The 27,631-nt window shown below is 37.7% G+C and overlaps 1 protein-coding gene across 47 annotated transcripts in view; it reads right to left on the bottom strand.

Moving 5' to 3' along the window:
* The window catches only part of NIN (ninein), a 144,728-nt gene that overhangs the window by 12,792 nt on the left and 104,305 nt on the right, over window positions 1-27,631 (bottom strand). For 17 of the 47 annotated variants that reach the window (XR_014818276.1, XR_014818273.1, XM_084980695.1 and 14 more), the window contains 11 exons: window positions 24,805-26,949; window positions 23,400-23,525; window positions 23,222-23,291; window positions 20,614-20,829; window positions 17,739-17,852; window positions 14,218-14,340; window positions 11,719-11,832; window positions 10,524-10,670; window positions 8,957-9,136; window positions 7,826-7,975; window positions 3,968-4,069 (listed from right to left, as the gene is read on the bottom strand). Coding sequence is in view for 31 of the 47 variants with exons in the window: in XM_084980695.1 (XP_084836821.1) it covers window positions 3,968-4,069; window positions 7,826-7,975; window positions 8,957-9,136; window positions 10,524-10,670; window positions 11,719-11,832; window positions 14,218-14,340; window positions 17,739-17,852; window positions 20,614-20,829; window positions 23,222-23,291; window positions 23,400-23,525; window positions 24,805-26,949 (3,487 nt within the window). In the remaining 16 variants the exon portion in view is untranslated. Of the gene's footprint in view, window positions 1-1,105; window positions 1,272-3,967; window positions 4,070-7,825; window positions 7,976-8,956; window positions 9,137-10,523; window positions 10,671-11,718; window positions 11,833-14,217; window positions 14,341-17,738; window positions 17,853-20,613; window positions 20,830-23,123; window positions 23,292-23,399; window positions 23,526-24,804; window positions 26,950-27,631 lie in introns of those variants that run through there. The other 30 variants (XR_014818277.1, XM_021101688.2, XM_084980716.1 and 27 more) reach the window with 11 other exon arrangements.

Consider the following 27,631-nt stretch of genomic DNA (forward strand, 5'->3'; position numbering starts at 1 on the left):
ATGATGTACATATATCTGGATTCTTTTTTGTTTTTGTCTTTGTCTTTTTCCAGCACTGCACCCATGGCATATGGAGGTGCCCAGGCTAGGGGTAGAATCGGAGCTGCAGCTGCTGGCCTACACCAGAGCCACAGCAACACGGGATCCGAGCCTCGTCTGCGACCTACACCACAGCTCACGGCAATGCCGGATCCTTAACCCACTGAGCGAGGCCAGGGATCGAACCCGCAACCTCATGGTTCCTAGTTGGATTTGTTAACCACTGAGCCCGTATGGGAACTCCGTATCTGGATTCTATTTCTTTTTTTTACTCTTATATTAGAACATTTAATTATCCCTAAAAAAAAAACCAGGGTTGGAATAGGCAAAGGGGAGAAAGTGGTTATGGTTTAGAGTTTTGCCGCTTTACTTACCATTCAGATTCTTTAAAGCAAATGTTCAATGACATTTTTTCCAGTTAGCAATTTTTGTTGAAGAATCTCATCTTGCAAATAAAATTATTTTAAGCTATCTTGGTTTATCAGGCAATTCTGGGGCATAAGGTGAAGCCCCAGAATAAGTGGAAATTGAAGTCCATGGAAATGAAAGTATTTATTCAAGACAGTGAGGAAACAGTATGCATGCCAATCAAAACTGGGGTAAAGCAAAGGAGAATGCACTGCACTTGGCAAGTGAAGCAGCCACTTCACATCTGTCGACACATTCAGCAGACACGGGGCTCAATGGAATACATGCAACACATATGACCCAGTACTAAGCTCAAGAAGGATCACTCCCAGGCTTGTGAGATGGGGCAAAGACCCTCTAAGACACAACTATAATTAAATGTTATCAATGAAACTTCAGAGCCACTATCCATTTCCTTAATTAAATCTAAATTTCTGAGGTGGGTTGTTACCCATTTCAAAATATTTCTAGTTATGATTTCAGAAAACCCACACTTTAAAGAGTAAAGAATATGGAGAATTATGATCCCCTCATTTTATATCAACAGGATGATTTTTCTTCACATGTATCTTCATGTACTGGGGAAAATCCTGATATCAATGTAAACAGCGACATATTCCACAGTTAAAGCAAAATGAAAATGAATATTGGCTCTTACCTTAAGTAAATATTAACTGTTATAGTCAGTAGAAAGGATTACATGAACAAGGAGTTTAATGAGATGTCTCCATGCTATGAAATTCATTGAAAGAGAATGTTCTACCTTCACACACTATCTCAGGCAGAGAACTGCACCCTTCTCTGCTAGTTCCAACCACAGAGTTCTAGGTACAGGTTAGCCACAGATAAAACAAAAACAAAAGAAAATTACAGGAGTTATAAAAAGAGGAAGAAAAGTATGAGTTATAAAAAGAAAGAAGAGTACATATTCTGTATATTATATATCTGAACACATGTGCTCTGGCAAGTAGTAACTTATAAAGGACCAATATTTTACATTTCTCTGTATATAAATTTTATAGATATTAAAATGTCTTACAGCTCTAATTCTGCACCCACTTCTTCACTTATTGCAATTTTGTTGGTTTATGAGCTTGCTGCCTTTACCTCTATTAATCCCAATATAATTATTCAGTAGATTCTAAGTCCAGTATGGAATGGATCAGATGTTAAGTACCTTGCCATGTGGAGATGCAGGATATAAGCTCTAAAACATTTTTGTTGTTCAAGCATCTGAACGTTGGCTATCAGAGGTACATAGCTGACTTTGAAAACTGCTGTAACCCTTTTTTCATTCATTTCAAAATGACTTGTTTATAAAATGTTACCTCATACAGTTGAAATAATGCTGGAGTAGGAGTCAGATTCTTCTATTTCCTTGTCTAGTGATTTGGGATCTTTAGTTACACTGGGGTAGGGCTATGTATTATATTACATCAGTGACTTCTAAACCTGCATATAGAGGAGAAACCCCTTCCCCCAAGGGAGTGCATACATTAGAGTAGAATCACCTAGAAAGCACTTCCTAAATTCCTTGATCCCAAAGATTCTGATATAGGAACATCTCCGTGCCTGCCTACTGCACTCCCCCACCCCCTCCGGGAGAATACATGCCAAAGCAAGAGGAATGTACCTATCCCTCAGGTGAGCTGGGCACAAAAAAAAAATGGAGTGAAAACCACTGTATATCCCCCAAATTTGCCTAATCCATTGATATCATAACATAAATAAAAATCCAATTTATAGGGTTGGTGGGAAGAGGGAACAGAAGGTTACTGCTTAATGGTCAGGGTTTCTGTTTGGGCTAAAGAAAAAGTTTCAGAGGTAATGGTGATGGTTATAGAACACTGTGAATGTAATTAATGCCACTTAACAAAATCTACCATTTTAACCAAATTTATATATATATAGATAGATAGATAGATTTAGCATACTTTTTAAAATAATGTAATATACCACAAACCACTGAATTAGAACACTTATAGGTGAATTGCATAGTATGTAAATTACATTCAATAAAACCGCTAAATAATTGAATCTGTATGTCTGTACAGCTCAGTCTTATTTCCTAATGAAAGTTTCATTAGAATAATGTATGAGATGTTCTTTCCAATGTGCCAATGAATTCAATTCCAATGAATTCAGCTCCAGTGCTAAGAACACTCAACTTCCCTCATCCATAAGCAAATATTTACCACTAGATCAGGGAGAAAAGTAATGAGAGTAAATTGCTTATGATGACCAATAAAGTAGGACTAGGAGAAAAGGGGGCTTCCGAGGCCAGAGAGAACATGTGGCAGAACTGGCCTGTTGGCAGATCATTTGGAAAGGATCCTACAATGATTAAGTCTACCAAGTTACTTTTCAGCTGGGTACTAGACATGTCACACTTAGCTTCAGGTAATGTAATTATTCCAACAGAAAAGCATATCTATATCTAAACATAGCCTACAGCTCAAAGTTTTAAACACATTTATTACAGGCTGTCAGAGAAGGTAAAATGGTTCAAACTTCGCTCTTCGTAGTTTCTCTAACTCTCCCATTAGTGGATAAATAAGAGAACATAAAATTGACCAAAACTTCAGTGGTCATTTATATGTTGACGTGATATGTTTGCCCATATTTAAAAACCAAGCATTTATTGAAACTTACCTTTGCATGTGTCCAGTTTCATGAAAGGAAATAGTTAAAAATCTCTCTTCCTTCCTATAATTCTGGCTTAAATTATTTGTACACATTGTATTTTTAAGAGCACAAAAAGACATTTTCTACCCATGCCTCTCTACCTTATATAGATTTTGCAGGTCACTAAGTATTGGATTAACTGATATTTTCATTACCCAAAGCAAAGTATCTCAATGAAATTTTTACTTCTTACAGAGAATTTTACATAAGTTGTTTTTATACTGTATAATTGTACTCAGTATTCAGAAAGCAATCTATTAGACTGGAGACTCAATGTCCAAGCTGACAAGTTTTAAAAATCCATTTTCACGTTTAAGAGACATACCTCTCCCAAGGCAGTGCTAAGTTACAAATGTATTAGTGAACAACGGCAACACTTGAAAATTAAGCCTTTTCTAAATGCTCTTAAATCTCCTGCATGCATTTCCTAACTGAACAGATTGTTAGAGAGTAATTATATCTATAAAACACTACATTATGAAAGGTATCAGTTAACTATTCTAATCATAGCAACGGTGAGAGAGCTCAGAGCCTCTTGGTCAGTAATGGACAGAATCCCTCCCACTTGAATTTGCCGAGGTGCAGGTCCTTGCATTTTAGGTTAATCAACATTATTCCTTCCTCTGTGAAGCAATATGTATTACAATGACTGTGTAATTAGCAAAAATATCTATCAAACTTGGTAAGACAGACCAAAGAATCTGGCTTGACAGCATGTTTATATTTTCACCGTTTTCATAATAGGTATTTAATGCTAGTCTAGTCTGTCTCAACAAATGGTTTATTCCTGGATTAAAATATTCTTCATAGCTGAAGCCATTTACTTAAAACTTACCTCCATTAGCTGCTCATCCAGTTTTACTTGTTTCTTTTTCAGGCCTTCATTTTCTAAATGAATTGTTTCTAATTCTCGTTCAAGGGAATTCATCTGACTAACCTGTTAAAGAACAAAAAACCTCCCTTAATTAAAAAAACCCAAAAAGCGTTCCCATCATGGTTCGGCAGAAACAAATCCAACTAGGAACCATGAGATTGTGGGTTCGTTCCCTGGCCTTGCTCAGTGGGTTAAGGATGTGGAGTTGCCATTAGCTGTGATGCAGGTCGCAGACGTGGCTTGGATCCTGTGTTGCTGTGGCTGTGGTGTAGGCCGGTTAGACCCCTAGCCTGGGAACCTCCATATGCCATGAGCACGGCTCTAAAAAGCAAAAAAACAAACAAGAAAATAAAAAGCAAAAAAACTGAGTTGCTCTACTTTATTTTGACAACTTTACACTAATCAGAAATCTCAACTCTTGGAGGAAAGCTGAGTTCATTCATCGAGGGAAAACAACAAACAGTATAATTCAATGCCTTGATGACTTTTAAGTATTCTAGTTTTAATTGCCACTCCTCACATAGAACAGATTTAAGGCAGGTGGCTTTCAAACGTCAATGCCACTCCTTGTAAGAAATACATTTTATCTTTCAACCCATTACATAGACCCATACCAATATGAACATGTCATGATCAGTTATAAGTACGTATCTCTAAAAGAAAATTTTCATGAAATAATACTTATCCTTACCATGAGCCATGTACTCTGATCTTTTCTAGTATATTTTATTAATTAAAAATGCCAGTATTTCAGGAGTTCCTGTTGTGGCTCAGCAGTTAATGAATCCAACTAGGAACCATGAGGTTGCAGGTTCGATCCCTGCCCTTGCTCAGTGGGTTAAGGATCCGGTGTTGCTGTGAGCTGTGGTGTATGTTGCAGATGCGGCTCGGATCCCGTGTTGCTATGGCTCTGGCGTAGGCCGGCAGCTACAGCTCTGATTAGACCCCTAGCCTGGGAACCTCCATATGCTGTGGGTACAGCCCTAGAAATGGCAAAAAGACAAGAAAAAAAAAAAAAAAAGCCAGTATTTCACTAAATTGATTACATGTTCCTCTACTATGGATCTGCAGTGGGGAAAAACATTTTCTTAAGGCAAAGCTTAAAACTGAGCGTACATAAAACCTGATTTACATAACTCCTTTCTCAATTTTAAAGATGAAATTTGGAGATTTTATGAATATCTGTTTTTTAAAAATTCTCTTTATTACAGAATCTCATGAGAATCTAATGAGCTAGAGGATACTGGGGTTCAGAATATTGCTAGGTGGAAAACATGACACCATTATAGAATGTTGTTCTTTGCCTCTATCAGAAACTGCTGAGAAGAGAAGCAAGAATGTTAAACAGAAGTGAAACCTTTCCAGGTACATTTATTTATCTTTTATTTTTTTAGCTGCAGCATTTGATGTGAGATTTTAGTTCCCAGACCAAGAACTGAACTTGGGCTGCAGTGTTGAAAGCACCAAATCCTAACCACCAGACCACCTAGGAACTCCCTCCAGGTACATTTATTTATTTATTTTAATTTGTTTTTTTTGTCTTTTTAGGGCCACACCCACGGCACATGGAGGTTCCCAGGCTAGGGGTCCAATTGGAGCTGAAGCCGCTGGTCTAGCCAGCCACAGCCACAGCAACGCAAGGTCCCATCTGTGTCTGCAACCTACACCACAGCTCACGGTGACACCAGATCCTTAACCCACAGAGTGAGGCCAGGGATCGAACCTGTGTCCTCATGGATACCAGTCAGATTTGTCTCCACTGAGCCATGACGGGAACTCCCTCTCCATGTATATTTTAATTCATTTTTACTTTAAAACTTGTCATTAGACTTTTCCCTTGGTGAGCAGCTGGATGAAACCCAATGTCTTTCTGAAAAGTTCACTTGAATGTACCTAAATTTAAATGACATTTCAACTTTAGAGCATGACCAGTCTCCTTACTGTAATGGTCATAACTTTCACAAACTTAAAAAAATTTTTATGAAATTTTTATAACGTATGTAAATGATTATCATTCTTCTCACATTTTTAAACCATAATTTTCAAAAGAGGAAAGTAATATAGGCATACCTTGTTTTATTGTATTTCACTTTTATTGTGCTTCACAAAGTTTTTTTTTTTTTTGACAAATTGAAGGTTTGTACAGAAAAAATTAAAATGATAAAAATAAAGGAAAAGAAGGTCTGTGGCAACCCTGTGTCAAGCAAGTCTCTTGGTGTCATTTTTCCAGCAGTATTTGTTCAGCTTATGTCTCTGTGTCACATTTTCACAATTCTCACAATATTTCAAACTTTTTAATCATTACATTTGTTGTGGTGATCTGTGATTGGTGATCTGTCATCAGTGATCAATGTTACTACTACAACTTGCTGAAGATGATGGTTAGGGCACTTTTTAGCAGTGAATTGTGTTTTATAAATCTTTGAAATCCTTATTTTAAATTATACTTGTTAATATCAGAATAACAAGGAGACTAACAACAAAAACTCATTATCTAGATTTAACAAATGCAAACCTTTAGTCATATCTGCTCCAAAAAAATTTTTTTATTAAAGCATAGTTGATTTATAATGTTGTGCCAAAGCGGTAAATATTTTTAAATTCAAGTATGTACATTGTTTTTTAGATATAATGCTATTGCACGCCTAATAGACTACAGTATAGTGGAAACATGACTTTTTTATATGCACTAGAAAACCAATAAACACACTTTATTGTGGTGGCCTAGAACTGAACCTCCAATATCTCTAAGGTATGCGTGCAGTGAAAACTCTGAGTTTTAATTTAGAAAAACAAGTAAGAACAAGAACTTCCAGAGTAACAGTGGTCTAGAAGTCTACTTTTGTGGAACAAAGAGTAGGAAGCAAAATGAGTCATGCTGCAGAGGTTTAACCATGTGGTAGCCAGGCTCCAAGAGGGTTTCCAGGGATCCCTATCTCTTGGTATTCACACCCCTGCACTGTCCCCAGGGTTAGTCAGTGTGACTAACAGAATGCAGCAGAAACGATGGTGTGTCACTTCTGGGATTAGCTTATAAAACACACTACCGCTTCCATCTTGGTCTTTTGAGATCTCTCTCATATCACTCATTGCCACATCCTGAGAAAAAGCCCAGGTGGTGAGACTCTGAGCCTCTGGCAATCATCCAGAAAGGGACAGACGCCTCCTCCTAGCAGTTACATAAATGAAGGTTGCAGTGAATTCTCTAGTACCAGTGAAGCTTTCAGGTAAATGCAGCTGGTATCTGAACTGCAGCCTAAGAAGAGACCCTGAACCAAAACCACTAAGTTGCTTCCAAATTCCTGACCCATATAAACTGAGACAAGAAATGATTGTTGTTTTAATTTGTTACACAGCATAAATAGTTAATATAGACCACACTAAGATGTTTCTAATATTCGGGCTATATATTTATTTTACCATCTTAGATAGGTTTATGGGAGTTCCTTGGTAGCCTAGCGGTTAAGAATCTGGGGTTGTCACCACTGTGGCTTGGGTAACTGTTGTGGCACAGGTTCAGTCCCTGGCCGGGAAACTCCCACAAGCTGTGGGCACAGCCAAAAAATAAATAAATAAAGGCTATGAGTGAAGATAATTAACCATCTTTATGCAAACTTAAGTTGCTTGTTTTTAGTGAACACTCAATCAGCAAGAATTGTGATACCATTCTGAGAGGATTACAAAAGCAGAGATATAAGGAAGAACCAAAAATATGCCATTGTAATCATTTCCTTGGAAGCAGACAGGGGATGAAACATACACTTAGGGATGCATCATAGTCAGAACATCACCACTTGGTAAAAACTCTCAAAAACTTACCTTCCTATTAGTAGGAGATCGTTCCTTTTGAACCTGTTCACATTCTCTCTTTAGGCTCAACTTCTCTTGCTCTGGGGGCTTCATGGTACCTGATGAGCTTAGATGTTTTTGGTGCTTAGGAAGAAGAAGGTTGGATTCCAGTTGACGTACCTAACAGGAACAAATTTAAGAGGAAGAAATGCTAATATAATCAATCACCTAGCCAGGAAAAACAGAAGCAAACATAAGCAAAGTTTTTATTCAGTGCTTGGGTTTTGTTACATTAAAAAAAGACTTTTTCCAGTTAAGTCTGCCCATTCTTAAAGCCTACTTTTTTGGATTTTAAAAAATCCTTTCTAAGTAAATCTATTTTTAGTTTGATCCAACACTGTAAGGATCAGATAGAGAAGAGGGGAATTCCGGCTCAACCAAACTATTGGGAGTCAATAGTGTGATGTGGCTGCCAAGAAAATAGACATGGCCCAAGGCACAGCTCTTAGGAGTGAAAGGGATGACAGTTTCATTGACTTCGGACTGTTCACACCTGAAACAGTGCATTTATATCAACTAAGTTCCGTGAGTACAGCAACCGTTTAGTCTTGCTCCACACTGCAGCTTCGGTGATACAGAGTTTCTGGCACAGGGTAGGTGTTCTAAATGAGTATCTGTGACTCTTAAGAGAGTTCCTCCTCAAAAGAGATATTTAAGCAGAGATTAAACATGGTTGACTACTCAGCAGAAGTAAAGAATTTAAATATCAACTTAGTGGTTGGAAAAGATGATCTTTAAAGTCCAGTCTAACCTTGAATTATTGGGTCTTTTAAAAGGGGCACATTTTCTCTTACAAGGAGTTAGACCAACAAGATTTGAGTCTAGTTTTGCCAATTTTACTACCAGTCTTCATGACTAGCCTATTTGAATGAGAAATATGTGGTTAACATAGTTTTAATTCATAAAATCAGAGATTTTATTATAGAATGGCTTATACATAATGAAAACTATTGTAAAAGCCTATCATAATAAAATTATAAGTAAATGATAATTATACATTCTGCCACAGCAGAATACTCAAATCCATATCCTAGAATCATTGCAATCATAGCAAACATTCATTTTCAAACATATGCCATCATGTGCAACTTTTCAAGTTACCTTCTCCCGGGAGTGAATGAGTTCTGCTTTGGTGTTCTGTACCACGGTCTGGAGTCTCTCATTCTCTTGCCAAAGCAGCTGTTGTTCCTCATTCATCAGTTGATCCAACTTGTCCCAGGACAGCCTTTGCTGTTGGTTAGGGAATCCTGATGGGTGGGTAGCTACTTCGGGGGCCCAGTTCTTAAGAGGCAATTGCAGAATTAAGCCTTAAAAACAAGCTGATTTCTGTTTTGAGTGTCTTCTAATAAGAGTGAGAACATGTACGTATAGATATAAAGTAATATTCTTAGGTTTTGGTTTTTAAAAAAGGTTTGGAAATTCTCTGTTTAAAAATAGTCTTTGGCAAAACAGTCCTGTCAAATCTAATATCAATGATGACTATATCGCAAGTCCCAGTTCCAAACAGGACCCAAGTGCATAGAGACTGGTGACCTTAAAATTTACTTCATTCTTATGAAGCTATGCTTTGAACCCAAATAACTATTCTTTTGAACAGAGGACACAAAGAGAACTCTGAAAGGCACTGCTAACTTGAAAGCTTTCAAATGCTAAACTCTACTTTCATTTTCACATATGCAATTCCTTCTTTTTTTAGAATCCAAAGCACATATCATCTGTATAATTGAGGCCTGAACTCAGGAATGTGCTTGAAACTACCACAGTGATTTTTCTGGATCTTGAAAAATGCTGTAGAAATTTTTAAAAAGGTAACACAACTAGCTAAGCCTTGGCCTTTTAAGCCAAAACATGGAAAAGAAAAAAAGGTACAGTTCTCGTTCCAAGAAAAATGTCAGTCCAGAAGTAATTTTTTTGTTGCTGTTGTTTGTCTTTTTGCCATTTCTTGGGCCGCTCCCACAGCATATGGAGGTTCCCAGGCAAGGGGTCTAATCGGAGCTGTAGCTGCCGGCCTACGCCAGAGCCATAGCAACACGGGATCTGAGCCGCATCTGCAACCTATACCACGCCTCTCGGCAATGCCAGATCCTTAACCCACTGAGCAAGGCCAGGGACCAAACCCGCAACCTCATGGTTCCTAGTCGCTAATTTTTTAAAATGGAAACAACTATTATGTTTTTCCTTTTAAAAAAATCATGATTAAAAAATATCACCAAGAGATAAAGTAGCTGAATTTAATGTCTACTTTTATGGTAGGACAGAATCTTAATATCTACCCAAGGCTGACATCCATACATTATTCTTAATTTATTTCCATACAGATTAAGCAGCACCGTGACATAGTAAAACAAGACATATTTTCTATAACATCAAAATGTTTTAGTTTTACTACTACAAAGCAACTCAGCCATGGCCTTCTGACTTGCACAATACAAAAAATTACCTTGTCACTGTGGTTCAATTTATATGAAGTTCAAAATAAGCATCCCCAACCTGGGTGCCGGAAATGTTCTTTATTTTGAGCGAGTTCACAATTACACAAACATACATACACACATACATAGCTAAAATATCATACATTTATGTATAAATGTGTATAAAAATAATCAAGTTATAGTCTTAAAATGGGTGCATTTTACTGTATACCTCAATAAAGAAGAAAAGAAGTTACCTTGTCACCAGCATTCTGAAGCTGCTTGTGTAAAGACATTACTTCTTGTTTTAAAGCTTCCTTTTCCTGCTGAGTCATGCGTAGGTCAGATTTAATCTGGGACATTTGCAGGTTTACATTCTGCAGGGTGTCTTCTAAATTCTGAACCTGCATCATGAGAATATTCTTATACTGTGACAAGAGTCCTCATGAGCTAAGAGGTGAGAATCCCAAGGTCCCTTCTGCTGCTTCTTACTATAACCAGCTCTTTTCAGTGACTGTGGAAATCCAGGATACTATGTATCTTTACAGGATGTTAAGTTATACTTAAGACAATAATGAACAATGCGTAGAGCAAGGTATCCCTGATGAAGTCATCTGGTATATTACTAAGTGTTATCTTACAGAACCAATGAGTACCAACCCACATCACAAAAGATGGTTTTACTGAATTTTATAGAAATTATGTTTTAGACTATGGTGTTAGTTTGTAAAGGACCTCTTAGTTGAAAATAAAAACCTATCTTTGTAGAACCCTACTCCATGCTAACGTCTCATATATACGTCTTCTTCTTCTTTTTTTTTTTTTTTGCTTTTTAGGGCTGCACCCATGGCATACATTAGTTCCCAGGCTAGCGGATCAAACTGGAGCTACAGCTGCCGGCCTATACCACAGCAACACCAACTGGGGATCCGAGCTGTGTCTGAGACCTACACCACAGCTCACAGCAACGCTGGATCCTTAACCCACTGAGCGAGGTCAGGGATCAAACCCACATCCTCATGGATCCTAGTTGGGTTCGTTAACCACTGAGCATGAAGGGAACTCTCATATATATTTCAATTTTAAAAAATTTAATTGGTAAAAGGAATGTTAATAGAGATATTTAACTATCATATGGCATGAATCTGCCTTAGAAATCCTAATTTGGAATTAGAAACAAGCAGTTATTTTTACATACTATTCTCAAGCTTTCATAAATAAGTAATCTTATAATGACAATTCTCATAATTATTTCATCATAATGAACTTTGAGGGAAATACTGTTCATATTATTTCACTATACTATAAGCATTTGTCAAATATTAGTTAAATTGAAATCATTCTGAGCCCTCTTAGACCACTTCCACCTGGAACATTCTTTCCACTAGGAGGTCTGTTGGGGGATACAGGAAAATATTAATTGTGCAGGCGAAACAAGAATTTTCAAAATACCTTTTCCTGTGAAGCCACTAGCTGTGACTTTAAGCTTTCATTCTGGTGTTCCCAAGACTTCTGTTCTTGCTTCATAGCAGCAATTCTGTGCTCTAAAAGACTTGATTTTGCCAACTGTTTCAGGAAAAGAAAAGAGGTAACAGGGCATTTTTTATAAATATATCTAGCCTTAATTCATATGCCTTCACTTATACTGAAAATATTAAATACCATCTCTTTATGTGGGAGATCAGGGCAAGGTAAAATAGACATTTTCTTGACTTCTTTTTCTAACTTTAATATGGGGAGTCTCTATTTTGGGGGGATTTCCATTTTTCTTTCTCACTGCCTCATGATGGGCTGGAAGGCAGTTAGAAATCTCAGGAGTGTGCCACAATAGGAAAATGCGGAATGTCTATTAAGGCAGAGGTTTTTGGATTTGCTAGGGAAAATACAGTAGGAAAAAAAGTGTCTAATGAATTTCAGGTTATTAAAATCATATTTATTTAAGTAGAAGAGTGATCTATTTATATTATATATTAAGTAGCATAGTTATTAAAATGAAACTTTATATTGCTATATTTAATAATTATTAAACAACCAATCTAGACTCCTGTTAAAATCACTGCCTCAGCAATCTATAGATTTAATGTGATCCCTATCAAATTATCCATGACATTTTTTACAGAACTAGAACAAATAATCCTAAAACTTACATGGAACCAAAAATGACCCAGAATTGCCAAAGCAATCTTACAGGAAAAAAAGTCTATAGGCATAACCTCCAGACTTGAGACAATATTACAAAGCTACAACAGTCAAAATAGTGTGGTACTGGCACAAAAACAGACATATAGGTCAATGGAATAAAAGAGAAAGCCTAGAAATAAACCCACACACCTACAGTCATTTAATCTTCAACAAAGGAGGCAAGAATACATAATAGATAAAAGACAGTTTCTTCCACAAATGGTATTGGGAAAGCTGAACAGCCATATATAAATCAATGAAGTTAGAACACTCCCTCACACATCATAAACAAAAATAAACTAAAAATGGCTTAAAGATGTAAAACATAAGACAGCACAACACAAAACTCTTAGAAAAGAACAAAGGCAAAACATTCTCTGAGATAAACTGTACCAGTACTTTCTTAGGTCAGTTTCCCAAGGCAGAAGAAATAAAAGCAAAAATAAACAAATGAGACCTAATCAAACTTATAAACATTTGCACAGCAAAGGAAACTAAACAATACAAAAGGACAACCTACAGACGGGGAGAAAATTATGCACAAATGCTGCGACCCACAAGGGATTAATTTCCAATTTACACAAACAGCTCAACATAAAAAAAAAAAAAATCCAATCAAAAAATAGGCTTAAGACCTAAATAGACATGTCTCCAAAGAAGACATACAGATGGCCAACAGGGACATGAAAAGATGCTCAATATCACTAATTATTAGAGAAATGCAAATCAAAACTACAGTGGAGTATGACCTGACACTAGTCAGAATGGCTATCATTACAAAGTCTATAAATAATAAATGCTGGGGACAGTGTGGAGAAAAGGGAACCCTCCTACACTGTTGGTGGGAATGTAAATTGGTGCAGCCACTGTGAAGAATATTATGGAGATTTCTTAAAAAACTAAAAACAGAGTTAACATACAATCCAGCAATCCCACTCCTCAGTATATATCCAGAAAAGGTGAAAACCCTATTTCGAAAAGATACATGCACCCTAATGTTCACTGCAGCACTATTTATAATAGCCAAGACATGGAAGCAACCTAAATGTCCATCGACAGATGAATGGATAAAGAAGATGTGGTATACATATACAATGGAATATTATTCAACCATAAAAGAGAACGAAATAATGCCATTTGCAGCAACGTGGATGGACCTAGAGATTATCATACTAAGTGAAGTCATTCAAAGACAAATATTACATAACTTTTATGTGGAATCTAAAAAATAGTACAAATGAATTTATTCACAAAAACAGAAACACACTCACAGACATAGAAAACAAACCCACAGTTTCCAAACGGAAAGGAGGGAGGGATGAATTAGGAGTTTGGGATACTATACTGTATATAAAATAGATAACCAACAGGCTCCTATTGTATAGCACAGGGAACTACACTCAATGTCTTACAATAACCTATAATGGAAAAGAATGGGAAAAAAGTATAAACACAAAAATAAACTAAAAATGGCTTAAAGATGTAAAACATAAGACAGGACAGCACAAAACTCTTAGAAACATACATATAACAAAATCACTTTGCTGTATACCTGAAACTAATACAATATTGTAAATCGACTATACTTCAATAAAAGAAAAAAAAAGCATGGCTTCAGGAGCTCTAAGGTCACACAATGCCAGCTGAAATGCTGTTCCAGGAGACTTTTAGGCTAACATGATAGGCCCATGTGACACTGTGCATCAAAGAAACAAATGCTCTTTGTGGCACATATTGTACAATGATGGTAAAAAGTCTTATTTTCACTACCTTATCAACACAGATATTTAATTCTTCACTTAGTGCTTCCTTTTCTTTAAGCAGTTTTTCATTGTAGCTTAGAACACTAGAAACTTTTTGCTGGAAGTCAGAGAGATCAGGACATCTGTGCAGCTGTAAGAGATAAACAAGCCCACCCATCATATCTCATGATGTATTTATAAAGAGGTGTTTATAAACAGGACATTTTCATGGCTGCTGCTAGTTCCGTATCTGTAGATATTTCTGAGGACATATGAAATCTAGGGGAATTAACTTTAAACAAGAGATTCCTTGCTGACTTCTCCCCATTATCCAATTGACTGTCGAAATGTCTGCTAGGACAAAATCAACCGGACATTATTAAGTAATGGTCCTAGCTTTCTGTTTTACCTTCAAGACAAAATAAATAACATATTACCATTTCATCATCAATTTAACTTACATAACATATGGCACAAAACATTTTCCTCATGCTTTTTTTTTTTTTTTTAAATTTAAATTTTTGGCCATATCCATGGCATGTGGAAGTTCCTGGGCCAGGGACTGAACCCAAGCCACAGCAGCAACCCTAGCAGCAGCAGTGACAATGCCAGATCCTTAACCTGCTGAATCACACAGGGACTCCTCCTTATGCTTTTTTAACTAGAAAAAAAAAAAAAAAAAACCTTTGGAAATCTCAGTCAAGACTGTGGAATTGCTATCAACCAAGTATAATGTATCAATACAAGGGCAAGTTCAAAGATAAATCAATCAGTGTTTTTCAGCTGGTCCCATGTACCCCTTCCCTTTCCAAGATGCCTAAATTGACTGACTTAGTAAAATGTTCCTAGTATGGACACACTGGATTTTTCATCTCCACTTGATGGAATCAAGACAAATCAAAGACTCTCCTTTTCATCATCAACCTTAGCACTACTGACATTTTGGGCCAGGTAATCCCTTGTTGTAGGGGGCTGTCCTATGCACTGTAGACTAGTTAGCAGCATCTCTCGCATTACCTGTTAGATTCCAGTAGCACCTGCCTACCCCCTGCCCCGATACATTGGATTTGAAAACCAAAAATGTCCTCAGATATTGCTAAATGTCTAGGAGTGGGGGAACAATCCTATCCCACCACAACCGCTGTTTTAAAGAAACTGACTATTTCTTACACTTCTTAACCCTTTCCCATAGTTTATATATTTTCTTTCTCTCTCTCTCTCTCTCTTTTTTTTTTTTTTTTCTGCTTTTTAGGGCCATACTTGCTGCATATGGAGGTTCCCAGGCTAGGGGTTGAATTGGAGCTGTAGCTGCAGGCCTACACCACAGCCAAAGCAAAGCAGGATCCAAGCTGCGTCTGCAACATACACCACAGCTCTCAGCAACACCGGATCCTTAACCCACTGAGCGAGGCCAGGGATCGAACCTACGACCTCATGTTTACTAGTCGGATTCATTTCTGATGAGCCACAACAGGAACTCCAGTTCACATATTTTCAATTTCCCTCCATTTCACTTGGTTTTCTTTTTCCTTTTTAGGGCTGTACCTGTGGCATATGAAGTTTCCAGGCTAGGAGTCAAATTGGAGCTGCAGCTGCAGGCCTACACCACAGCCACGGCAACACCAGATCCTTAACCCACTGAGCGAGGCCAGGGTTCAAACCAGCATCCTCATGGATACAATTTGGGTTCTTAACCTGCTGAGCCCCAATGGAAATGCCAGTTTTCAAATTCTTAATTATTTGCTATCATTGTGATTTTATGACCATCTTTCAAATTTCTACCTTAGGTTCTTTTACATTTAGCTTTAGAGATAGTGGGACAAAATAGACTTTAAGGATTGAATTTTGTCTCCAACTGGCAGCAAATTAGCATAATTTAAAAATCCAAACAAGTCAGAAGGACATAGGACAATGTATTGTAGAGCACTTGGGCTACGGTTTAATAAAACACTCTTTGCTCACTACCTTGCCTTCCTATCCCCAGACCCTCACAAAGCCTGGTACCATTTTGGGTGTCTACTGACTGGCATGTGACTGCTGCTGATGCTATTCGTGTTTCTCTTCAGTGCAACAGATAATACAAGTACAAGGGTTTTGTGAAGGAGAAATAATGGCATACAGAGAAGCACACGCATTCTAGGTCCAAGCTGTATGGCATCAACGGTGGGTTGACACCATCCTACTCCTATGATCTAAACAAAGGCAGACAGTGCTCGCTGTTTTTCCATCTCACTGTTCATATCAGTGCTTCTAGAATATATGCAACACAGATGTGCCAAATCACGTCCTCCCTCATCACGCTATTTTTACTCCCAACTCTGCTCCTTGTCTTCTGATTCCTAGCCTGGCAAAATCACAAAGTGCACATTTCCCATGATATGGATTTGGAACCCATCATTATCATCTGAAAGGCTGAACGAAAGACAGAAAAAGGTAGAGGAGAAAAGCATGCCCAAGTTACCTAGGATAAATTTGGTAATTACAGCTGTGGAATAGTTATATACCACAGAAGGGCCTTTTAACTTCTGGAATGTTTATATGGACAGACAGCTTCTGCTACAAGAGCTCAGATATACTTGGTATAGTAGCATGTGACTTGGAAAGGTTCTTATAAAGCACTTATTGGGTACCAGTACTGTATTAGGCACTGTGAGAGAGACAAACCCCCTGAGAGTCTTACAATCCTATTAGGAAATCGAGACTTAACAGGAGTCAATTAGGGATCAATAGAAACACAACACATTCAGTGGGAGAGACTCTATTTCAGCATTCAGAGAAGGATACCTTTATGCTCATAGGCTAAATAGACAAAGAGAGAATTTTATAAGAATATCATATTAAAGTAATCCTTTGGTAAAGCAAATAAAATGGAACTAAATTCTATTATAAATCAGGATTGCTCAAAAAACTGAGAGATTCCTGTACTCACTGAAAAGTTAATAAATAATAAAATTGGACAACATTCAGAATATAACTTTAAGGTGAACCCCTTTTATACTTAAAATTAGGTCTTTAAAACTGTGCAATACATATCTCATTTCACAAATTCATGGGTGAGACTGCATCCCTGATAATGCTCCAGAATCTACTCTGCTGCCCAAGATGGATGCCTCAGACTCATTATGAGAAAAAGCGATGATGAGGGACCAGTTTCTTCTGTGTCTAATAAATCTGGGTGAATAGTTATTAAAGTTGTGAGCAAGGAAGTCACCATCTTTTTAGACAAACTTATATCTAACACCTAGCTGGGAGGAAGCAGAACAACAAATTTCTTAAAGAGGTTGTGATTCACTTATACTAAGAAAGTCAGTTTACAACATAATGTAAGTTACATAACTAGAACAACATTTAGAGAATTAGCTATAGAACCCCTCATAAGTACATTTGCACTGCAGGCCCTCAACTTTACTAACCAATAAGCTAGATAACAGGAGCCAGTATAACGAACATTTGGTGGCTAGAAAAGACAGACCGTCAAGTACCTATTATTCTATGATCACCCTCTCCCACTCCCACCCCTGCCCCCACCTAAGCAGCCCACTGTCTTACTTGTTTCATTTTCTCCAGTTCATCTTTGAGAAGGAGGTTTTCCTGTTCTACAATATGAGTCTGTATTTTAACTTCAGAAAGTTCTGCCTCCAGAGAAGACACGAGAGTGGAGGACTAAGAAAAAAATTAAAAATTCAAATAATACACATATTCATTTAGTCTGGGGACACTTAATAGTTTCACAAAAGGCAGCATTAAGGAAACACTAGTACAGATTCAATGACACACTGTTTCATGACCATTTGTCCTATACTCAATGGAACTAACCAAAACTATCTTTTAAAAGAGTTTCCACTGAAATGGCATGAACATGATTTCTAAGTTTGTTTTTGTGGATTTCTCACTGTAAAGTTATTATCTTTCTCTTGGGGGAGATGCTTTGAGACCATCCAAATTGTGTTTTTCCTTAGGCTTAATTTTAGTGTATCAGGGAATTTTGTCTACAATTATTACTCTGATGTTTGCCTAATGAAGACTTCCTATTTCCTTCTTTCTATATTTATTAATTGGAATTCTATTGTAAGGAAGAGCTTTTATTTCTCCCTCCTTATTTACTTATTCAGTGTTTTATAATGGTATGGACCTATAGATATTTATTTTATTCTATATTTTTTATTTATTTTATACTCTATTCTGTTCATCAAATTATTCCAGCTTTGGCCATTAAGAGCTTCTTCAGGCTGTGTGCCCTGTGTCCTTTTGACACGCCCCATCTTTTGGGGTCCACCTTTTTCTTTCTGGTAACCATGAGATGTTCCAGATTCATCTTGTATGGACCTTGCCCCAGCCTTGGAATCAATCCTTTTTCCAAGGATCCCTAGTTCCTCTTATAGAAGAATCTTGGCTTCAAACCAAGATCTGGGCACTCCATCCACATACACACATCTACATCTCTGTATCTGTCTATATTTAGAAATGTGAGTTTATACTAATATCTCAAATTCCAGTCCACAGGAATTTTGTACACAGATTCCTGTATTTCCTTTACATAGTTTGTGTGTACTGTCTAATGTCCCTTCTTTCTTACATGGACAGAGACATACTAGAGATACCCTTAGATACTCTTTTGTGCTTTTCTTTTTTCCACATAACAGTGTGTCCTAGAAATCATTTCATATCAGTAAAGATCTTTCTCATTCATCCGTTCTCCTTTTTTTAAAAAAAAAAAAACTGTATATTACTCCATGGAGTGGCTATACCCACCACACACACTTATCCAACAACTGTCCTTTGTATGAGCATCTAGGTTGTTTCCGGTATTTTACAGTTACAAACAATGCTGCATTGAATAACCAATCTATGCATATGCATTTTCATATTTTTGGAGGAGCATCTTTAGGGTAAATTCCTAGAAGTCAAATTGCTGGGACAAAAGGTTAAGGACATAACGTAATTTTGTTAGGTATTGCCAAATTTCCTTCTGGAAGAACAATAGCAGTTTATATCCCTACCAGCAATGTATGAAAGGGCCTGTTTTCCCAAAGCCTTGCCAATACAATATGTTGAACATTTTTAAATTGTTTCTAATCTCATAGGAGAAAAATGATATATGTGTTGTTTTATTTTCATTTCTCTAATTATGAATAATTTTTGAACTTTTTTTCATAGTTTTGAGGGTCACTTTTATCTCGTGTGTGTGAATTTTTTTGTTCATCTATTTTTCCTATTTTGTTATCAGATTTTGGTCGTAAGTACTTTGATTTTTTAAAAGTTCTTTACAGTAGGGATATTAGCCCCACTCTTTGTGGTATACGACATAAATATTTTCTCCCAATTTGTAAGTTGTTTTGTTTTGTTTTGTTTTTAGGGCTGTACCTGTGGCATATAAAAGTTCCCGGGCTAGAGGTCGAATCAGAGCTGCAGGTGCCAGCCTACACCACAGCCACAATACTGTGAGATCCAAGCTGTCTTCAACCTATACCACAGCTCACGGCAACACCAGATCCTTAACCCACTGAGCAAGGCTAGGTATTGAAACCACAACCTCATGGATACTAGTCGGGTTCTTAACCCACTGAGCCACGACAGGAACTCCTCTGAGTTGTTTTTTGACTTTGTTTATGGCTTTTTGGGGGGTTTTTTGGCAATGCAAAAAAAAAATTCTTTAAAAATTTCATCAGTTCTCTTTTTGTCTCTAGTTTATGAGTCAAAGTTACACAGCCTCTCTCTACACCAAGGCTAAAGACATATTTGCTCATTTTCTTCTAGTACATGTATGTTTTACATTTAGACTCTTAATCCAATTAGAGTTTACCCTTATATATGGTATAAAATATGGATCTAATTTTATCTATTTCTAAATGTCTACCAATTGTCCAGGCACCATTTATTAAAAAGTCCATCTTGGGAGTTCCCATCGTGGCGCAGTGGTTAACGAATCCGATTAGGAACCATGAGGTTGCGGGTTCGGTCCCTGCCGTTGCTCAGTGGGTTAACAATCCGGCGTTGCCGTGAGCTGTGGTGTAGGTCGCAGACGTGGCTCGGATCCAGCGTTGCTGTGGCTCTGGCGTAGGCCGGTGGCTACAGCTCCGATTTGACCCCTAGCCTGGGAACCTCCATATGCCGCGGGAGCGGCCCAAGAAATAGCAAAAAAAAAAAAAAATAATAATGATAATAAAATAAAAAAAATAAAAAATAATAAAATAATAAAATAAAAAGTCCATCTTTACCCAAGATTTGAGATGCTACCTTTGTTATACACCAAGTTTCCATTTGTATTTGGGTCTAATTCTACACTTTCAATTCCACTTATCTGCCTAGTCATGTGCCAGTACCACATTGTTTTAATTATTAAGACTTTATGTAAAGAAATTAAATATAAGCATTTATTTTATTTGGGGGGGGGGAGTGCCTCCAAAAAGGCTGTAGACTATACCTTCACTTTACAGTGTTCCAGTTCTTCTTCCAGATTAGATTTTTCTTGTTCCCATTCCTCATATGTACTGTGTCCTGGCTCTTTATCTTTCTGGCATAGCATTTCTGCCAGACGTTGCTTAAGTTCTTGCAGTTCTTTCTGATTTTGAGAATTCTTTTGGCTAAGCTCTGTATTTTCCAGATCCAACTGTTGGTTTTTGGTTTTTAATTCTGAAATCTAATTAAAATTGAAATAAGTTTTTAAAACAAGTTATCCTACTTCTGCTAAAAAAAAAAAAAATATGTAGAGACTATTTTTTTTCCCTCTCTGCGGAGATAAAATTATACACATACGACACACACATCTAATAGTAGAAATAATACACACTCATTATTACAAGGTCAGTTAATTCAGAAGTGTATTAAGGAAGTGACAGACACTCTGTCCAACCACACAGGAGTGGCCACCATGGAAGTGGCTGGATATGTATCCCTCCAGATTATTTTCTATGCATTTACAAAATCCATATACAGTTTTGTTCTTCTTTATAACAAAGATTTGTCTCATTTTAGATGTTTGGATAGTCTGCTTTTTCCACTTACAATATCATACAGACTTTTTTATTTTTTGCTTTTTAGGGTCTCGCCTGCGGCATATTGAAGTTCCCAGGTGAGGAGTCAAATTGGAGCTGCAGCTGCCGGCCACAGCCACGGCAATGCGGTATCTGATCCACATCTGAGACCTACACTACACCGCAGCTCACGGCAATGCTGGATTCTTAATCCACTGACAGAGGCCAAGGATTAAATCTGCCTCCTCAAGGATACTAGTTGGGTTCTTAACCCCCTGAGCCAGGGGAACTCCCTACTATCTTACAACAGACTCTTATCTTTCCAAATCAGTATATTCAAAAACATACTATATTTTTTTAGTGGCTGTAGAATATTTCATGTATTGAGACATTCCATACTGCATTTATCCATTCCCATACTGAGAGCCATATAGGTCTGTCATTATTCTTTATTATAAAGAAACAAAACAACCTTTTGGAAAAATCATTTGCACATGGTAGCACTCTGTATTTAGGATTTTTTTTAAGAAGTGGGGCTTGCTGGGTTAGAAGGTGTGCATATACGTTACTGTTTTGAGTGATATCCCCCAAATGTCTTCCCCACAGTGCTACCAACCTATAGTCTTACCAACAATGTATGAGTATATTCATTTCCTCATTCCCTTTTTAATGCAAGATAAGATCAATCTTTATTTTTTGCTAATCTGATAGGTGAAAAAAAGAAACTCATTTAATGTTGCCCTTTCCTAATTACTAAGGAGGCTAGCCACTTTTTATATGTTCTCTTTTTTCCAGACTTGACCATTCATATCATTTATCCATTTTTTAGCCAAGTTTTGCTACTGGTTTGTAAGAGTACAAAATATATTTTGGATGTTAACACCTTGTCTATTTCAAGTGCCAGAAATACTCTTTTCTCAGGATGTCCTTCTCTCTTGACTGTTTCAGACAAATTCTCAAATGGCCTTCCCCCGCACAATTGCGTGTTGTTGAAGTTATACAAACTGGACATTGAAGGGTGCAAGCTAACTAAAGAAATCATAATTCTGTGAAACTATATACCAACTAACTAATTTTATATATCTATAATTCTATTCTCAACTTTCTGCTTTTAATCATGGTGAGGAAAAATTAAGGAGCTAAGTAACATTAATCAAAACCACATGAACAGTTCCCATCGTGGCTCAGTGGTTAATGAATCCAACTAGGAACCATGAGGCTGCGAGTTTGATCCCTGGCCTCACTCAATGGGCCGGAGATCCGGCATTACAGTGAGCTGTGATACAGGTTGCAGGTGCGGCTCAGACCTCACGTTGCTATGGCTGTGGTGTTTGCCGGTGGCTACAGCTCCAATTAGACCCTTAGCCTGGGAACCTCTATATGCCGTGGGTGTGGCCCTAGAAAAGACAAAAAAGACAACAAAAAAAAAATAAAAAAACCACACGAGAGCTAGTATTGCATAGGTTCAGTTTTAGAAGTATCATCCTTCCACTCCCACTGAATATAAAGCTTGTATTAAGCCCTGAGAGTCTAGAAATTATACATCATTAGATTCAAAAAAAAAGAAACAGTTTTTTTTTTTTTTTTCCGCAAAAATATTTACCTATTCTCACAAAAAAAGAAACTAGTTTAGAATTACCATGAGGTCAGAGTTTCCTTCATGGCTCAGCAGTTAATGAACCAACTAGCATCCATGAGGATGCAGGTTCGATCCCTGGCCTCGAAGAGTGGGTTAAGGATCTGGCGTTGCTGTGAGCTGTGGTCTATGTCAGACTCAGCTTGGATCCCACATTGCTGTGGTTCTGGTGCAGGCCAGCATCTACAGCTCCAATTGGACCCCTAACCTGGGAACCTCCATATGCCATGGGTGTGGTCCTAAAAAGACAAAAAAAAAAAAAAAAAAAAAAAAGAATTAACATGAGGTGAATTTCATTTTGAAAATCAGAATCTATAAACTTACTATTATTGTCTTCATTTCCAGTGGCTTGTGCTATAAATTTCAAATACAAAAAAGAAAATTTTAGAATCAGGAAATATTGGGAAATATTCTCTCCTTACCTGTTTCTTTAAACTTTCAACTATCTTCTGAACTGCAGCTTTTTCTTGTTTTACGGTTTCTATTTTTTGGCTAAAGAGACAATGAAAATATAGCTTATGCGTCAGGCTTTAAAAGTTGAAGTAAAATAGTTTTAGTCCTTGCAAAAATGTCTTAAGAACATTTAAGTATATGTCTCACCGTATTTCTTCCTGAGATCCATTTAATTTTCCTAATTGCAGGTTAGAAATGCTGTCTTCTTCATTTAGAGTAGTAATTTCATTTCTCAAAATAGAATTTTCCTCTTGAAGCTTCTCAGATTCATATCTGAAGTACAGAGATTTTTTTTTTTAAATAGTTAAAAGGCAGTCATCCGGCATCTTCAGAAAATACTTTCTAGTAACTTCCAATTAAACAAGTATTCCATGCCAGTTAAGAAGAAAAGTCTAACTTAGCAGTCTCTAGGTACTTTGAAATCAAGCTATGACATATTGACTCATTTCTTTGGGGAAGTAAGAATTTCACTAGAGACATTAGGCAATTACGACCAAAACACTTGAGCCTGGAGACAGAAATGGAGACTCAGTGCCCATCCTGCTGGCTGGCTTTCTCAATGGCAAGCATACTGCTCTGAGCAAATAACTTTATTTCAGTCCCACATGCTGCCTGCTCCTCAAAGACAAAAGCCATGTTACTAAGCTGTATGAGCTTTAGTTTTAAGCCCTGGGTACCTGGAGAAAGAAAATTCACTATGTGAATGAAAGGGCTACAATGAAATAACTAATGCAATATTTTTCATCTCATTATGATTTTTAGAACTAAAAATGATCTGAAATAAGAAAAACTATACCCAGAATTCTTTTGGTTTTCTTTTTCATATCATTAAGATATTTCAGACATGCTGTAATATTTTCATGGGGTTTTCTGACCCAAATTTGTTAGAAGCCTATATTTCAACCATATTTTAAAGGTCAAGTGAGCAATGGTTCAAATTAGTATCATTTTTGTCTTTATTCCTCAAGCACATTTAATAGAACCTGATAGGTCCTCAATAAAGTTATATATTCTCAGATAAATTTCCACTGTTTACAGAATATCAGCATGTACTTTAGCTGATATGTAAGTGAAAAAACTCTAAGCCACAAAACACATTTTCCTGTATTAGTATAAAAAAAGAGTTCATATCTGCCAAGTGAGTTAATAATATACAAAAGGCATTCATTCTCATATAATGTGTTTCATCAAAATGAGGAAAATAACATTTAACCAAAAAAAAAAAAAAAATTCTACCCCTCCAAATGAACTGCTAGAAAAGAGTTAAAGACTTGACATACACTGATGATGCACATGGTTAAACAACAATCACTCTCCATTATGAACTCTCACACCCTAAGTGAACAACATTTATTTCCTACAGAGGAAGGGAATGCCTCCTAGGCAGGGTTATTCTATTTGTTAATATGACACAGAAGCAGAGGGAAGTCTAAAGTTTTGCTCTCTTCTTGAAGACTAGCAAGTTAGTTTCTCTAGCACAGCAAGCAGCAGAAGTTAGATTTGGTGAGGTGCTCTGTGGGATTCCGTGAAGTTTAGAAGGTACATACGTTACCTCAGAAGCTCAACTTTTTGCTGCATCTCACTGCACGTGATTTGCAAGTCATGCATCATTGCCTTCAGCTCTTCCTCCTTTTCTCCTTGAGCAAGTACATCTTTTTGCTTAACTAAAGCAGTGACTCTTTCCCTCAACTTTCTAGTCAGCTCCTGCAGCTTTTTTTTCTCTAGTTCTAACTCTGCGATTGTGGCCTGGCGCTGAAAATGTTTGTCTTGAAGGCTGAGGAGAGCAGTGTTTTCTTCCAGGATAACTTGGTTCTGTACTCCAGGCTTTTCTTGATGCATATGGAGTGTTCCATGTAGCCAGGCAATTTCGTGTGCTTTTACTTTTTCTAAGAGCTGCGTATTCTCCTGCTCAAGGCCCTGGTTTTCTTGATAATGTTCTTCTATAAAGTGGTGCACATTCATAAGCTTTGGCCCATGCTCCTTCAGTGTCTGATCGAGTTCAAGGACCTTTTCATCAGGTAAGACTTCCAGGTTATCTAAACGGGTTTCCCATACGGAAAAGCAGTCACACTGCAGCACTGCTCTTTCTTGCAGCTTCTCAATCTTGCCTTGAAGTCTTAAAACCAGAATGTGCAGTTCCTCATTTTCTCTTTTGACCTCATCATAACTCTTTTCCAGGCTAAGGAATGTTTCAGTCACTTCTTCAACTTTCTTAAGCTCATCCTGTAATCTGAACATTTCTGAAGTGAGTTCTTTGTTATTTTCTAGTGCTTCATCATAGCGTGTCTCTATCACTCTCAGCTCTTCCTGAAGACACTCATTTTCTCTGCTGGCATCTTCATATAACAATTTATACCTGGGAGAAGCTTCAGGGAGTCTTTCAAGCATCTTTAATTTCTTCTTTAGCACAGAAACATCAAAAAGTAGGTCCTGTTTCTTTTCAGAAGCTCGATCACAGTCTGCACGTAAGGTCATTAGCTGTTTCTGAAGCTCGCTAATCTGATTCTTCAGTTCCCAGGTCTCAGTCCTGGTCTCCTCGCTATTTTCGAGCTCGGAAAAACTCTCTATTGATGCTTCTGACTCCTCTATTCTGACCTCCTGTCTCTGACCAGAGCTCGTCTCTGTACTTTCTAGGTCCTGGATTTCACTGCCTTGCTGGTCACTTGGGACGTGCTTCATGGTCCCACCTTCTACGTGGCTTACTTGGTTGTGCAGTAAAATTGGCTCTGTTTGTTCCACAGAATTTTGAAAAAACCCAGTAGTTGGCTCATCTAAACAAGTAGACATTATTGACTCTGGCTCTAATTTCTGCAGCCTCTGTTGCAACCTAGAAATTTCAGCAGCCATTTTCACATTTTCCTTCACTGCTCGTTCATGAGCTCTTTGCAGGCTTAAGAGGACATCTCCATTCTCCTCTAACAGCTGCTCTCCTTGCTGGAGCAGGGACATGGCTCCACTTCCTTCTGCCTCCTCCCCTTCCATTGCCTGGCAGCCATTCTGAAGCCTGGAGGGAGGGGATGCCACCTGCTCCATTTCCTTAATTTTATTTTGGAGCCTGGAGATTTCTACGCTCATCTGAGCCCTTTCTTGTTCTGCTTTCTCACAGGTGGCTTTGTGGATGCTCTCCATGGCCAGAAGCTTGGACATCATTTCCTGCCTCTCCTGGTCACGTTCCATTTCTAGCCTTTCAAGCCTCTGGCTGGCCTGCTGCTTGGAGGCACCTGCCTGGCACAGGACCTGCTCATGGGCTTTTAGCTCTCTTTCATGACTGCTCTTTAGCTCAAGTATCTGGTTGGACAGTAGACTTTGCTGATTTTCAGACACACTTCTTAGATCTTCTAGGTCTTTGAGTAGCCGCTCTCTCTCAACAACCATGCTGTTCAGATGTTCTTTGTATGTTTTCTCTAGCATCTCTCTCTCCTGGGTCAGGACCAGAGAAGCTGCTTTCTCTCTTTGGAGAGCCACTTTAAGCTGCTCCTGGGCTTCTGCACACTCCTGAGTGAGCTCGTCCTTCTCAAACTCCCATTGGGATCTCTCCTCATGTTGTTGTTCCAGGAGCTCTTTCAGCTCTTGGCGGTAGTACCCCTCCAGACTTCGCAGGGCATTTTCACATCTCTCAGTGACTTTCTGACAATCAGCCTGAAACTGGGCTTCTATCTGAGAGGTTCTTCTATTACACTCAGTTTCCATTTTTTCCCTAAATGTGGTCAACATACAGCATTACTGAAACTGCCATCAACTCCAGAAGCAAAACAAAAAACCATTTCCCCATATGCACTGAAGAAGCAGCTAAGTAAACAATTTAAATATGTTCTAAAAATGGACTTCTTTGTTTACTGCTATGTGATTCATTTATACTGAGAATGGATCTCATTTCTGAGAGCCAATACTGGCAGTCATAATTAATTAAAAGAGTTACTTACCTCTCTCTGCATTTAAAACAAAAATTTAGATATCAAACTTTTTGGCATACTCCTAGATGTATTTGTTTATGGATTTTTAGCCAATAACTTAGACTGATATGTCACATTAAATGCTCAAGTGCAGGAATTCCCTTTGTGGCTCAGTGGAAACGAACCCAACTAGTATATCCTTGAGGATGTGGGTTTGATCCCTGGCCCCACTTAGTGGGTTAAGAATCCAGTGCTGCCATGAACTATGGTGTAGGTCACAGATACGGCTCAGATCTGTGTTGCTGTGGCTGTGGCACAGGCCAGCAGCTGTAGCTCTGATTCAATGCCTAACCTGGGAATTTTTATATGCTGTGGGTGCGGCCCTAATAATAATAATAACAAAATGCTCAAGTACATATTAGCCTAAACCCTAACTTGGGAATACATAAAATTCTTTAATTTTAATTAAGTACATATTGGTGGACA

The sequence above is a fragment of the Sus scrofa genome, chromosome 1 (genome assembly GCF_054392235.1).
Source record: "Sus scrofa isolate SSC_HxYL_T2T_F1_AM1 chromosome 1, Sscrofa_HxYL_maternal_Yorkshire_Landrace_v2.0, whole genome shotgun sequence".
Lineage (NCBI taxonomy): Eukaryota > Metazoa > Chordata > Mammalia > Artiodactyla > Suidae > Sus > Sus scrofa.